Source organism: Thamnophis elegans, chromosome 1 (assembly GCF_009769535.1).
Source record: "Thamnophis elegans isolate rThaEle1 chromosome 1, rThaEle1.pri, whole genome shotgun sequence".
Lineage (NCBI taxonomy): Eukaryota > Metazoa > Chordata > Lepidosauria > Squamata > Colubridae > Thamnophis > Thamnophis elegans.
The window spans coordinates 552,440-565,800 of NC_045541.1; the positions used below are offsets into that span (position 1 = coordinate 552,440).

General features: G+C 36.6%; 1 protein-coding gene across 4 annotated transcripts in view; it reads left to right on the plus strand.

Annotated features, from left to right (window-relative positions):
- The window catches only part of LRRFIP1 (LRR binding FLII interacting protein 1), an 82,527-nt gene that overhangs the window by 44,070 nt on the left and 25,096 nt on the right, over positions 1-13,361 (plus strand). For 3 of the 4 annotated variants that reach the window (XM_032210547.1, XM_032210557.1, XM_032210539.1), the window contains 2 exons: positions 6,326-6,470; positions 7,781-10,561. In XM_032210547.1, coding sequence (XP_032066438.1) covers positions 6,326-6,470; positions 7,781-9,654 — 2,019 coding nt within the window. In that variant the 3' untranslated portion in view covers positions 9,655-10,561. Of the gene's footprint in view, positions 1-6,325; positions 6,471-7,780; positions 10,562-12,555; positions 12,606-13,361 lie in introns of those variants that run through there. The other variant, XM_032210565.1, reaches the window with a different exon arrangement.

Below are 13,361 nucleotides of genomic sequence, written 5' to 3' on the forward strand. Positions count from 1 at the left end.
AAAATCCAGGAAGTAACACTCGCGGCTTCTCTAGCCAAGCATTTCCTGGAGCTCTATGGTACTTGGTCATTTTTTCTTATAAAATGAGGTAAAAGGGGCGCCGGGGGGGGGGGGGTCCGTTTTGTTGCTTTAACTTTTAATATCTTCAATGAAAGTACTGAGACAGAGAGAGAGAGGTTAGTTATACAGAGTGTCTTTTGTCTTGCCCCGGTTAGGATTTCTTAAGCAAATCCACTGGGCTTTCAACATGAAGCCAGAAAATCAGGACTTTTTAAAAACGCCCCGGGACACAGGACAAATTGTTATAAAGCGTGACTTTCCCGCTGAAATCGGGACGTCTGGTCACCTTAGTTATAACCATTTATTGTGCTTAATTTTAATGGTGGCAATGCTTAATTATGGGTTATGCTATTATTGAAATATATATGATGAAGAAATGGACAGTTTGTGAGAGTCACTGGTAAGTTGCAAAATTATTGCAGTTGTGTCATGTTTCTGAATTTGGGGGATGGGGGAGTTTTGTTTTAGTCCCTGCTATTGTTGATTGCAGAACATAATGTTGTAGGGGAAACAGAAATGAGTAGCTCTTTTTAAAAATATTTTTGTAACTTAATGAGCTTAGATTATGAGATCTATTGCTTATTTGGAAATTGGTTGAAATCTGGAATAGTTGGGGAGATGGGGAATGTCATCTGGAGTCATTTCATCAAACTTTCAGTTTTCTGTGCCTGAGACTATCCTTACTATCCTTGCTGGAGACTCCATTTTCTTATCCAGTTCTAAAATGTGAGAGGTCCAACATTTGGTTGCATAGATCAAAGATCTTGTTGGTGTTCTATACACCCCACTGCTGGGCAGTTTTCCTGTGTGAGCCGATCTTGGAAGACTCTGAAACTTTTGTTTTTGAGGATTTCAATATTCAGACTGAGCTCAAACTTTCAGAAGTAGTTTAGGAATATTTATCTCTAGGCCTTTTATCTGTCTATCTCAGATAGTACCTGCAGGAACATGGGGCAGATTTTGAGGACTCTTGACATTTTGTGAATATGGAAGAAATCTATAATTCACTTATGAAAATTAAATTTAGTACAGTTCGGCAAAAATTAGTCCATTGATATTTCCTTCCATGGGCAATAAGGCTGGTGATGGGTTGTAGCAATCCTAGTGTCCTGCCAGTGTGTCTTTTGGCTGAGGCACAGACCGGGCAGCTGGCCACATAGTTCTCAATGTCTTTTTTCATGCATGGCCACCAGAACTGGCATTTCACAAAGTGGAGAGTTTTAACTAATCCAAAATGTCCCACGGTCTTAGTGTCATGGCTGCATTGCAAAATCAGGGTTCACTGGTTTGTAGGCACATACAATTTATTCCCCATCCACATCAGATCATCCCTTAATGAAAGTTCTTTCTTATGTAGTTGGAACCACTTTGCTAGAACTCCTTTTAGCGTTTGAGATACGTTGCCAGCTATCTGCTCTTTTGAGGCTTTATATTGCCTTGTAAGGGCTGGTGCAGCCTGGTGTTTGAAAGGAATGATGGAATTGACAACCCTCTCTTTGGCGCTGTTGTACTGGGGCATCCTGGACAGGAAATTCTTCACTCTGGGGAGGTAGCAAAGGGTGAAGTTGAACCAGTTGAAGTATTGAGTCCATCAGACTTGTTTGGGAGATAGCTTTCTTGTGTGTTTTTTTTAGCACTTCCAAGTTCTTGTGGTCAGTCCAGACTTCAAAAGGGACCTTGCTGCTCTCTAGGAATTGTCTCCAGGTGAGGAGAGCCCAGCGAATTCCGTAAACTTTCTTCTCCCAGACTGCCCAGTGCCTTTCTGCTTTGGAGAGTTTGCACAAGATCTAGTCAAAGAGTTGTATTCCCCCCCCTCCCCCTTTGTAATTTCTTTTGGAGGAGAAACACTTCTACGTTGCTGGCATCTGCCTGAATGACAAACTTTTTGTCCAAAAAGGCTTTTCAGTTTCTCGAAAGCATTCCATTGTCCATTTTAGTGGTTGGTTTAGTGGTTATTTTGGTTTTTAAGAGATTTGTGATTGGCAGTTCTCTTTGGGTAAAGGCTTGGATAAACTGTTAGTAAAAGTGAAACCAGGGAAGCTCTGTAACTGCTTTCTTGTACAAGGGGCTTCCCGCTCTAGGACGGCATTCACCTTCACCAGGTCCATTTCTACACCCTCCTGGAAAATCTGATATCCCAAATAGTCCAGTTTAGTTTTTATGAAATTCACACTTGGAGAGTTTCACATACAGGTTGGCCCCCTAGAAATTTTTTGAGCCATGCCCTTATTAGTTTCGTGTGTTCTTTCATCATTTCAATGTAAATTAAAATACTGTTAAAATATTGTCCAAGCGCACCAACACCCCTTTGTATAAATGATCACGTAGCACCTCATTGATTAACTGCATGAACACTGTGGGGCTCCCTGTAGCCCAAAGAGAGTTTTGTATTGGAAGTAGCCCAAAGGGAGTTAAATGCTATTTTCTATTCATCCCCCTTCTTAATCTGCATCTGGTAATAAGCCTCCCTTAAGTCTGGTTTTTGCTTGGCCAGGTGACCTAGCATGTCCTTTATCAGTGGAAAGAGGTACATATTTTGCACACAGATAGCATTAAGCCCACGATAATCCACTCATAATCTAAGCCGGTCATCTTTTTTTCTCTTGGAGCAGCATGGGTGTGCCCATGCATGACTGTGTTGGCTGAATAAAACCCCTGGCCAAATTTTTGTCGATAAAATATTGCATTCTTCCAGTTCCCAGGGCATCATCAAGTATAGTTTGGATTTTGGCATCTTGGCCATAAGGACGATCTTGATAGCAAAGTCCATGAGGCAATGGGGGGGGGGGGAAGCATATCAGACTCTTTTTCTCTGAACACTTCAGCTGGGTCCCAGTATTCCTTGGGGATTGATGGATCCAGCTCCCCCCCCCATGCTTTCCCTGTGCCACCTTCTCTTTCACTTTTCTAACCAACAACTTGTGGCAGCTCCTTATCACTTTTATTACGGCTTCCTGGTTGGAAACTTTCCTCCATACCTTCAGCTGGTTTCGCTCCCAGTTTATGGAGGGATTCCACTTCTTGACCCATTTAAGCCTCAGGACCATGGCTTCAATCAGCCCCTGAGCCATAATGAATTGGATGGTCTCTGCATGGGTTCCTATGTTCAGCTCCACCAGTTCAATTAGAAATGTGGCTGGAGCACCCCCATCACACTGTTATGTCCTGCTGAGAAAGGGGTTTTTCAGTTCCCTCAATCGCATCCCCAATTTTCCCACTACATCAAGGCTAACAAGGCTTCTGGTGCACCCAGAGTCTAGTAAGCCACCCTCCCTCATTACACAAATATACATCATCTGATATGCTTATATCCACTAAGTATTCAAATTTATACAGCTTGGAGGTGGAAAATAGGCACAAAAATTATGGTCAAAATATTCACTTGCCTAATAATTGTACACACCGTGTATATCTCTGGTTTGTGAACTTATGGATGTTCTTCTTGGGAGATACCTCTCAAGGTTTAAAATACCATCTGGAACCCAGGTGGCATCTGGATGTATCTTTCTCGGGGGGGGGGGGGAGGTATGTTTCTCTTGGCCTGTCAGCCAAGAGCTGATGTGGAGCTTTCTGTATCTTCTCTTACGCAATGTGAATGATAGCCATATTATTAGCACTCTGTGTCTGTCATGTCTTATTTGAAAAGTCGGATGAATCAGCTGAATGCACTGCTGTAATTTAGATGACCATGCATCAGGTGGCACAACGTGCATTATGTGTATTTGTATTGCCTACATAAGGATACAAATGCTGCTTTGAAGCTCCTCTGTTCTCAGAGGTGGCAGTGCGTATTTCATGTTTTCATAGATCTTTGTTTAGTTAGGAGATGTATTAATTGACTTCCTCCTCTCTTTTCATGCATTTATTGTGTATCACAGTTAATTTTATTATATTCAAAATCAACTTCTCTGGCTGAAAGTAACTGCGTTACTTTCTTCAGAGAAGGACCAAATTTTGTTGCCTTTGCCTTCTTCAATCCACAGTAAACTGAATAATATCAAAGGAAGTGTCAGCCTCTACTTTGCTTGCTTGCTGTCCCCATAGTAATGGGGAGGGTGTGGGTTTGTGGTATTTGGGAGGGAAATTGCTGGTGCTGGAGGAGTATCATAAAGGGAGTTTTGGTCTCACCATCTTCTGCGTACGCTGATGGCTTGTGTTTAGGTTTGATCAAGGTCAACCGTGTCTGCATACCAACGGAATGAGGCCACTTGAAGATGAACCCCACACGACACCTTTGGGAGTTGCAGATTGGACATTGGGTTGGGATCATTAGAGGGAGGGTCCTGGGTGATATGTACACATTTGCGCCTTTTTGTCTCAGACCTTGCTTTTCTTTAGCTGCTTTCATTTTATGTCTAGTAAAAGCAGCTTTATCTCTACTCAAATGGAGGGGGAGGTTTTCTTTCTTGGGTAATGAACGAGGCATGCCTGACCAGGAAGCCTTTCCATTCCCTAACAGCATATTTAGAAATCTACCCTTTAGCCAAGAACATTGGCCTTGCTTCTCAAGGCCATCTGAAAACTAGAGCTCAGGAGTTCCCTTAATGCATGTTATCAAACAGGCAAAGCATACTAAAATGAATTGTAGCAAAATAGATTTTAAAAGTGTCTGAAATTGGTTAACTATTATATCCCCAAGCACTTTTTGTTTTTAAAAAAGGGGTTGGGGCAAGTTTTTTTATTTTAAAAAAAGATGATTTTAGTATTTACCTCCAACAATGTGATTAAAATAACTCCTTCTGTTATTTATTAACAGAAGGATAGACGAGGAAGTTAGGACCATTCAATTGCAGAGTGGTTTTTCTCAAATTTGTTTTTATCATCCTCTATAACATTTAATCTCAGCAACTAACACTTCAACATCATCTGTCACTGGATCATTCTGTTATTTAGCCTTCAGAAGAAAGAGGGTTGAATGGTTTCCTTTTATTATAATATGATTAATTCTAAATTTAGGATATTTCTTAGTGCAAACAGCAGAACAGCAAATTTAAACATTTAAAAATCTTTGGTCACAAAGTCTTTAGAGCAGAACTAAGTATTATTTTTCATTAATATGCAACACATTGCATTTCCTTTATACATAATATTTCTCTTTCATTATAGTAATGAGTGTGCCCACTGTAGCGGTAATAGAATTCACTGGTTATCGGAATGGAAGGAGGAACGCCCTGTTGCAATTCTGAGTTGTGTATAAAGCCATAGCCATAAAAAGAGATTGTGAAGAAATTCAAATAGAACTAGGTTTGCCTTGATAAGTTAGTGACAGAGTGTTTAGGGAAATCATTTTCAGAGTTATATCCTGCTCTGCTTTGCAGCACTCCCTGAGCATTTTACAAATGTCAGCATATTGCCTCCCCTCCCCACCAAACCCGGGTCCTTATTTGGAAGGCTGAATCTACCTTGAGCTATTCAGGATCGAACTCCAGGTTGTGGGCAGAGTTAGCCTCCAATATTTCATTCTAACCACTGTGCATCAGGGCTCCCTTAATGTTAGTTAAGAGAAATTTCTGTAAATAAGCATTCCTTTTTCTTTTATGCAAATCTTTTATCTTGTGGATCTAAAATTGCTGATTCTTATTGCTAAATTTCTTAATCTTTATATCCTCTTTTTTCTGATTTTACTATCTTTATCTTCTGCTTCTTCGTTAAATACTTAGGCATTAGAAAGGCAGAAAGTTTTCTTTGATTCCCTAAGAAGTGAGCGAGATGATCTTAGAGAGGAGGTGATTTTGCTGAAGGAACAATTAAAGGTATGATGAAGCAAACGAACACAAGCAAAAAATATAAAGTATAAAAGGTAGTGATATTAAATAATAGCATTTTATTTCAGTGTACCAAAAAGAATCTTCCTTGGGTGTTCCATTATTTGATAAACTTAAACTAGGAGTAACACATCATTGTGATCTTAACTAATTGTATTCTCTCATTATGCTGCTCTTGAAGTGCATTTACCTACATTTGGAAATTAGGAAGAATTAATATTAGCATATATGTAAAAATTTCAAGCTCCTGGAGTGGGACTGCTGACCATGCCACTTCTATAGTCTGAAGCTGTATCATGAATTGTTTTCACTTGGGATAGTGGCATAATCTGTGAAGATCACCTCCTGCTGCAAAAGTTTTAGTACTGTTATCTAGTTATTATATTCATACTAGCGTCACACTCTGCATTCATGTGATTTTATTGTGCAGGATTTCAGTTTTTCAAACATACTTTACATGGAACTGAATGTTATAAATATATTTTGTTTTGCATTCCCAGCAATCTGGAACAATCACCAATTTAGGAATGGCTACCAATGGAGAAATCTCTGATTGTGTTGCTGCTAAGGATGGACTATCAAATTCTTCCAAGGTTGTTTCAGAGCCAAGTCAGGCCTTTAAAGTACCTGAGGATTGTACAGAAGGTAAGCATTTCCATTGTATTAAGACACTATCTATGATCATTTTTTGCTTGGAAATGTTTATAATCTAACAATAATATTCTGCATGGTCTACATTATGTTAACTTTTCCTTAATACAACAATCACTTAAGGCCATTATTTTTATAGTGTGAGGTTTTTTGGTGAGAAGAGAATTTTTAGAATTTTTTAGAATTTTAGAATTTTATTAGAATTTGTAGGCCGCCCTTTTCCCTGAGGGGACTCAGGGCGGCTCACACAAAAACTGGGAAGGGGGGGAATACAGACAGTAGGACAACATGTAATAAAATAGCAAACAACATACATTCATCATTCGGGAGGGGCAACTATCCTATCCCCAGGCCTGACGGGGGGGGGAGAGATTAATTGGGTGTTATTTAATTCCCAATTTCAGGAAACCCAAATAATTTAAAGCTATATTACCAATGTACTTATTGTAAATTTTATTTAAATATATTAAGTATAATACATTGTATATATATATATATTTTATAGACATTAACTTTGCTATGGTTCCCAGCAGTGTATATGAAAAGCACTTGAAAATATTAAGTTTTAGGTAATTACAGATGGTGCTTAACTTATGACAACAATTGGGACCTAAACTTTCCTCAGTAAGCAATGTGGTCATTAAGTGGTCATTAAGTGAGTCACCCCCCAACCTTTTTTGCCATGGTTAAGCAAATCCGGTTTACCCCATTGATTTTGTTTGTCATAAATATTAGCCAGCTGGGAAGATTGCAAATGGTAATCACACATTCTTGGAATGCTGCAACTATTGTAAATGCTGGTTGCTAATTAACTGAATTGCAATCATGGTCCATAGAGACAGACTGGGATGGTAATGTCAGGACTAGTCATAAGTAATTTTTTTCAGCACCATCATAACTTTTTAACCGTTGCTTAAAAAATGGTCATAAGTTGAGGCCTGCCTGTAAAATGAATTGCGTTGCTATTCATAATAGTTATTTGTAAGTTATTAATTACAGTGAGATTTATCCCAGCCATATTCAACTAACATATCAAAGCTAACAAAACTTTGTGTATTTAAATTATTGGCTCTATTAAAAAAAGTTAAAAACAAGGAATTTTAATTTGTACAATTCACAAAGTAATACAAATTCAATATAATTGAGTTACATTCTTCCTTTGCCTTCCTATAATTTACAAAAGTGGATACTTTTTAACATGTTACTAATACTCTTGGGGTTTTAAATGGAAAGGTAAGTGATAGCATACTTAAATGATGTACCTGTATTGTGGTCCCTTGAACTTTCTTATAATGATCTTTTAGGCAGAGAAAATGAAGTGGAGATGGAAAATGAGATTTTGGAGAATATGGGGAAAAAGGAAATCTTGCAGAATTCTGAGCATGAGGAAAACACAGAGGACACTAAGGATCAGGAAATCATTCTCAAATGTTTGGAAATAAAGACATTGCCTGCTGATGAAAATGTAGAGACTAAGAAAATCACTGAAGCCAAAATTACATCAACACTGAAATCAAATAGTGGACTTGATCCTGTAAAAAGTTACTCAGAATGTACCCAAGAAATTGTTTCACTTGAAAAAAGCTGTTCAGGTGAATTAAAAGTTGAAGGGGCTTCACCAAGTCATATTTTAGAAGAGAAAGTGTCTGATGGAAATATAAATGTAACTCATAATCAAAATTATATGGCAGATCCAAGTATTGAGATCAATCAAGAAATACATGCCAATTTAGAAATAGTTTCACAACAGGAAAATAAAAAAAAACAAATAGATATTGTAGTTGATGAGTCAGAAGGGAATAGTGAAGTATTTTGGGAAGCTTTAGATTTTATAAATAATAGCCACATGGCAATTTCTACTTCACCAGAATTGGAAGATGCTATCCTTATGAAAGCCCCCAGTATTGATCTTAATAGCGAACAATCAAAAAACGGAGTTGTTGAGGGAGATTTAAACAGAGAATTTCTTAAAAATGAACAAAATTCTTCCATAAATGCTGTAACAAAAGGGCCAAAAATAGAAATGTGTGAAACGAATGAAGAGAACGAGGCACAAAGTATGATAGTGCAGCAGGAGGACCAAAGAGTAGATTTTGCAGAAGAAGAAGAAGAAAAAACATTGTGTCTTACAAAAGCTACTTTGAATGAGTCTGGAGAGGAACAAGAACAAGTTAAAATTGAAGAAATCCAGTCCCTACCTTCAGAACATGATGCAGTTGTTGAGAAACAAAATGAGGAAGAGTTGGGAGCAAATAAAGAAAACGTTGAAGATATGGAGGCATTAAATGCTTATTTAGATTTTGAGGGAAAGAACGAGGAACCTGCCGTGAAAGATCTTCCTGCAGAAGGAGCTGTTGTAGGTTATATAAATCAAAGCAAATGCCAGGCCCAGGAAGAAACAGAGGCAAACAGAGATAATGATTCCAGCTGTAATATAAAATCAGCTTGCACAGCTGGGTCTCTGGCTGATAGTGATATAATAAATAAAGAAGTTGCTGGCAGTCATAAAGAAGTTTTACCTGCAGGGAAACAAAGTGTAGATAAAGAAGGCAATCCCGTTGAGTCTGCTGTAACTGCAACTACAATGGAAGGGGATACTGAAGAAGCAGGTAAAAACGGCAGGCAGCTGCATGAAGAAATCCACAGTATTATTGTGCCAGATGTTGGGGAGGTTGTTTGTGCTGAAAAACAGAAGACTGGATTCATTGAAGAAAACAAGCCTGAGAGTGAAGGAATAATTGCAGAAGAATATCATGAAGCCTTAGATGTTGGTGTGGATGCTTCTTTTGGAGAATTGAAAATTTCTGAAAAGGGAGGTGGCCATTCTAATAAAGATAAGGAAAAGGTTTTAAAGGGCAGCTTAATCTCATCAGATGAAGAAGTTGCACCTGAGGCCTTTGTGAAAGAAAGTGAGAGTATTCAGCAGCTGAAAGAACATAGATTTGAAGAAGTCAAATTTGTGCAGAGTGATGTATCTGTTTCTGAAACAACAAAGTCACAGTGTGGACAGCTGGAAGAGGAAAGTAAATTGTTGGATGAAATCCGCTCAGTACAAATTGCTGATTATACATCAGAACAGTTGGAAAACCCGGAGAGCGATGTGGATGAAAGTCAAGAGGAAGCACAAAGGAATAAGAAGGGGAAAGGTAAATCTCGGGAAGACTGCATTATCTCCTAAACTCAGGGATCTCGGGATCATTGCTCCACGTCATTCACCTGGCATCTGTTAAAGAACGAAAATACAAAACACAAAAAAAGGTCAAAATTTGAAAGATTTTGAATTAATGTCATACTTTAAATAATGCAAAGTAGTCAATCATGTATGTAGGTGGAGGCTACCTTTTTTGCCAAGTTTCTTGTCAAGTTTAATTACAGTCTAGCTATTCTCCCAATTCCCAATAAGCTGTTTCTTAACATTCCATCAAACGCAGCTTTTGTCCTCTTGAGAACTTTAATGAATGCTAGGATTGGAAAATTCTTGGGAATGAATAAGGGATGCATGTTAGTTTTTGATAAAATGTCACTGGTCTGTTACATTTTTATTTGATTTCAAGTTATTATATAAAACTTTAGCTTCAATACTGTTATACTTTATGAACAAAAAGGCAAGATCAAACTGAATGAACGACAATAATGAAATTATGACAATTTTAGAGAAGTAGCAAGTTTTTGCTGTGTATGTTTCCCTCACTTCAAATTTCTGTTGCAAAGATGTAGACATAAAGCAAGAACTACTTAACAGTAAAAATCATGTACTAAGAATCATTCAGTCACATCCAATTCAGTCCTTTCTTACCAAATCAAGCTCTTGTTGGATTTAACTTAATATCTCTGCAATTGATACATAAAGATCAAAATGCTCTTGATCCAATTTAGTATTGTAGTTTTGTCTCTCTTCCTGTTTCTTTCACTGTAATCTATGTAGGTTTATGTATAATAAAAACTTTCAGTTCGCTTTATATTTAGTCTTTGTATTAAGTAATATTTACTGCAAATTGTAATCTATTTACTTAAAAGAAACTACATTTGTTCTCTGCATTGCCTTGCAAAGAAATAGATATTGAAAGTAGAATGTAAATCAATATTTTCTTATATTGAGAAATCTGTCCCTTTAATTTTTGCTAGAATATAAGTCTTGATTGTCTCTAATAATTATCTCTATTTAAATCACAAAATGAAAGATAATAGCTACTGCTGTTTTATGATAAAACTAAGTCTTTTTTTTTCTAAGAGAGCCAAAAGAAATCATTTATGAACATATAAAACTTTTTAAGACATAAAACATTTATGAGCATATAAAAACTTGGAACACTTTTAATGAATAAAGTAATTTTAACATTTGCTTTGCCATACTAAATTTAAGACTATGCAAACTCTAAAAGATTTATAGCTATATAGCAGTGTAACAATGTATTACATAAAAATAGAAAAACATTAAAAATACAATATAGTGTCTAATGTATATAATGGAAATAAAGTTTTATATTTTAAAATGTCTCTTCTCATTTGTTTGTAAAATTGATTTAAATAGCTCTAATTTTTTGTTCAACTGCCATTTCCGCAAAACATATACATATTTTAAAAGACATATTTGTAGTTTTAAAGAAATTGATAATTATTGCTCATTCCGTATGCTGAGAAATGTATCTGTGAAATAAGCGTTCTACCTTTTGGGAGGGAAAAAAGATAAAGGATGATGAGACAAGACAGGAGGAGAGAAGAAACTGTCATTGAAAAAGATTACTATTTTATCTGATACGTTTATACTGCTTAGTTGTTTCACCGAAGATATTTATACTGTACAAAGTTGTAATAATATATGTTAGGCAGCAATTCTTGTAATTATATGGGAATAGGAGGAAGGAGTATTAGGTATATTCTTTCTAAAAACAATAAAGGTGAGATTGAATAATTCTAATCTTGTCTAAATGTTTTATACCTGCCACATCATTTATAAAGAATTCTTATTTATTCCTTAGTTTCATGATATATAATTGAATGATATCATTCTTATCTCTTAAGAATGTTTGGCATATATGGTTCTAAAGGCATTGTGTGGCAAATGTAAATAATAATACTGGTACACTGGTACTTTGTGACTGCTAATTTCTCATTTATAAAAATAATCTAAAAGGAAAATTAAAAATTAGGCAGCAAAGAGTGCTATGAATGCGGCATTGCCCTTACCTTAAAAGAGATTTTAAAGAAGCGATTTTTATATGTGACTTGCGAGAGACCATTAATTTTCTTTAACTTATGTGTTTGGAAGACCTTGTTGTTATTTTTTATAAAATGGGTAACATTTCACATTTTGAAGTAAAATAGATCTTTTGAAATCTAGATTTATTTTTGTGCAATTTAAAAAATAGCAAATTTTTGAGACATACCTTATTTGAAAAAACTCTTAATGTGGAAAAATCTAGAACCATCATATGCAAGTGTTGGATTCCAGTTTATGAAAAACATGAGGAGTTTCTATGTTGTGTCTGAATGGATCAGTACGTAGGGCTGCGCAATGCTTTGAATTCTGGTGCCAGAAAGTGTCTTTGCAGGAGAATGAATGAATTTAGTTGTCTGTGGCATTTTAAAACAGATATATACCCTTTCCTAGACTATGTAGGGGCCTCTGCAATACTGAACAAAAAAGCCATTGTAGATAGGTGCTAGAACCATATTCCCACGTAATCCGGGGTCCCTTTCATAACATTTCAACTGTGCAGTTTGATTATCATGTTTTAAAATGTATGTTGTAAAATGATACATATTTGAAGAATAAAAGATTTGTGAGACTTTTGTGTTCCAGTGTTTGGCCATAGAATACCCTGCATGCTCACAGTAGAAGACGTAGCGCTTTGCATGCCGCGGGGGCTTCTACTGAGGTGACAAGCATGCTTTGTGGGATTGGCATAACCTCCCTGGGTTGGAAACCCCTCCTCCCCAGCCCTGTCTGTGACATCATTCACTGTGGTACGTGCATAATTTCATTTATCCTTTGTCCCACTAACCTTCATCATCATCTTTCTTTAAAGGTGTGTAAGATATCAAGTGTTTTGTATCTTTTTCTCTCTCTCTCTTGTAGACTTTAGATTAAAAAGACTTCTGGACGAGCGAGAATTTTTACTTCAACAGGTAAGAGCTGAATACTTTGTAGTAGGGCTGTTGGAGTAGACTCACTGTTGGCTCATAAATTACTGCTGATCATAAACTAGATGCTATATTTTTCATGGAGTGAAAAGAGTTGCATGAAATGACTCTGCTGAATTTTTTTAAGCTACGGAAAATTTCAGGGAATATATTTCTGTCTCCTGCTAAACTGTAGTACAGGTAGTCCTCAATTTACAACAGTTCATTTAGTGACCATCCAAAGTTACAATGGCACTGAAAAAAGTGACTTATGACCGTTTTTTACAGTTGTGACCGTTGCAGCCTCAGATTATGTGATCAAAATTTGGATGCTTGGCAACTGGTTTATATTTATGAATGTCCCCAGGTCATATGATCCCACCTTTTGCAACCTTCTGAGCAGCCAAGTCAGTGGGAAACCAAATTCACTTAACAACCAGGTTACTAACATCAACTGCAGTGACTTTTACTTAACTGCGACAAGAAAGGCAGCAAAATGGGGCAAAACTCACCTAACAACAGAAATGTTGGGCTCACTTGTGGTTGTAAGTCAAGGATTACCTGTATTTTAGCATGCATGAAGTATTTTATTTATTTTATAGATTAAATATAATTAATTATAAATTAAATATATCTATTAAATAAAATTATAAATTAAATATATATTTTAGTTATATTTATTTATTATTAAATTTTTATGCCACCCATCTCACCGATATAGCAACTCTGGGCGGTTTACAATGTAATGAAAAGTGTAAAAGG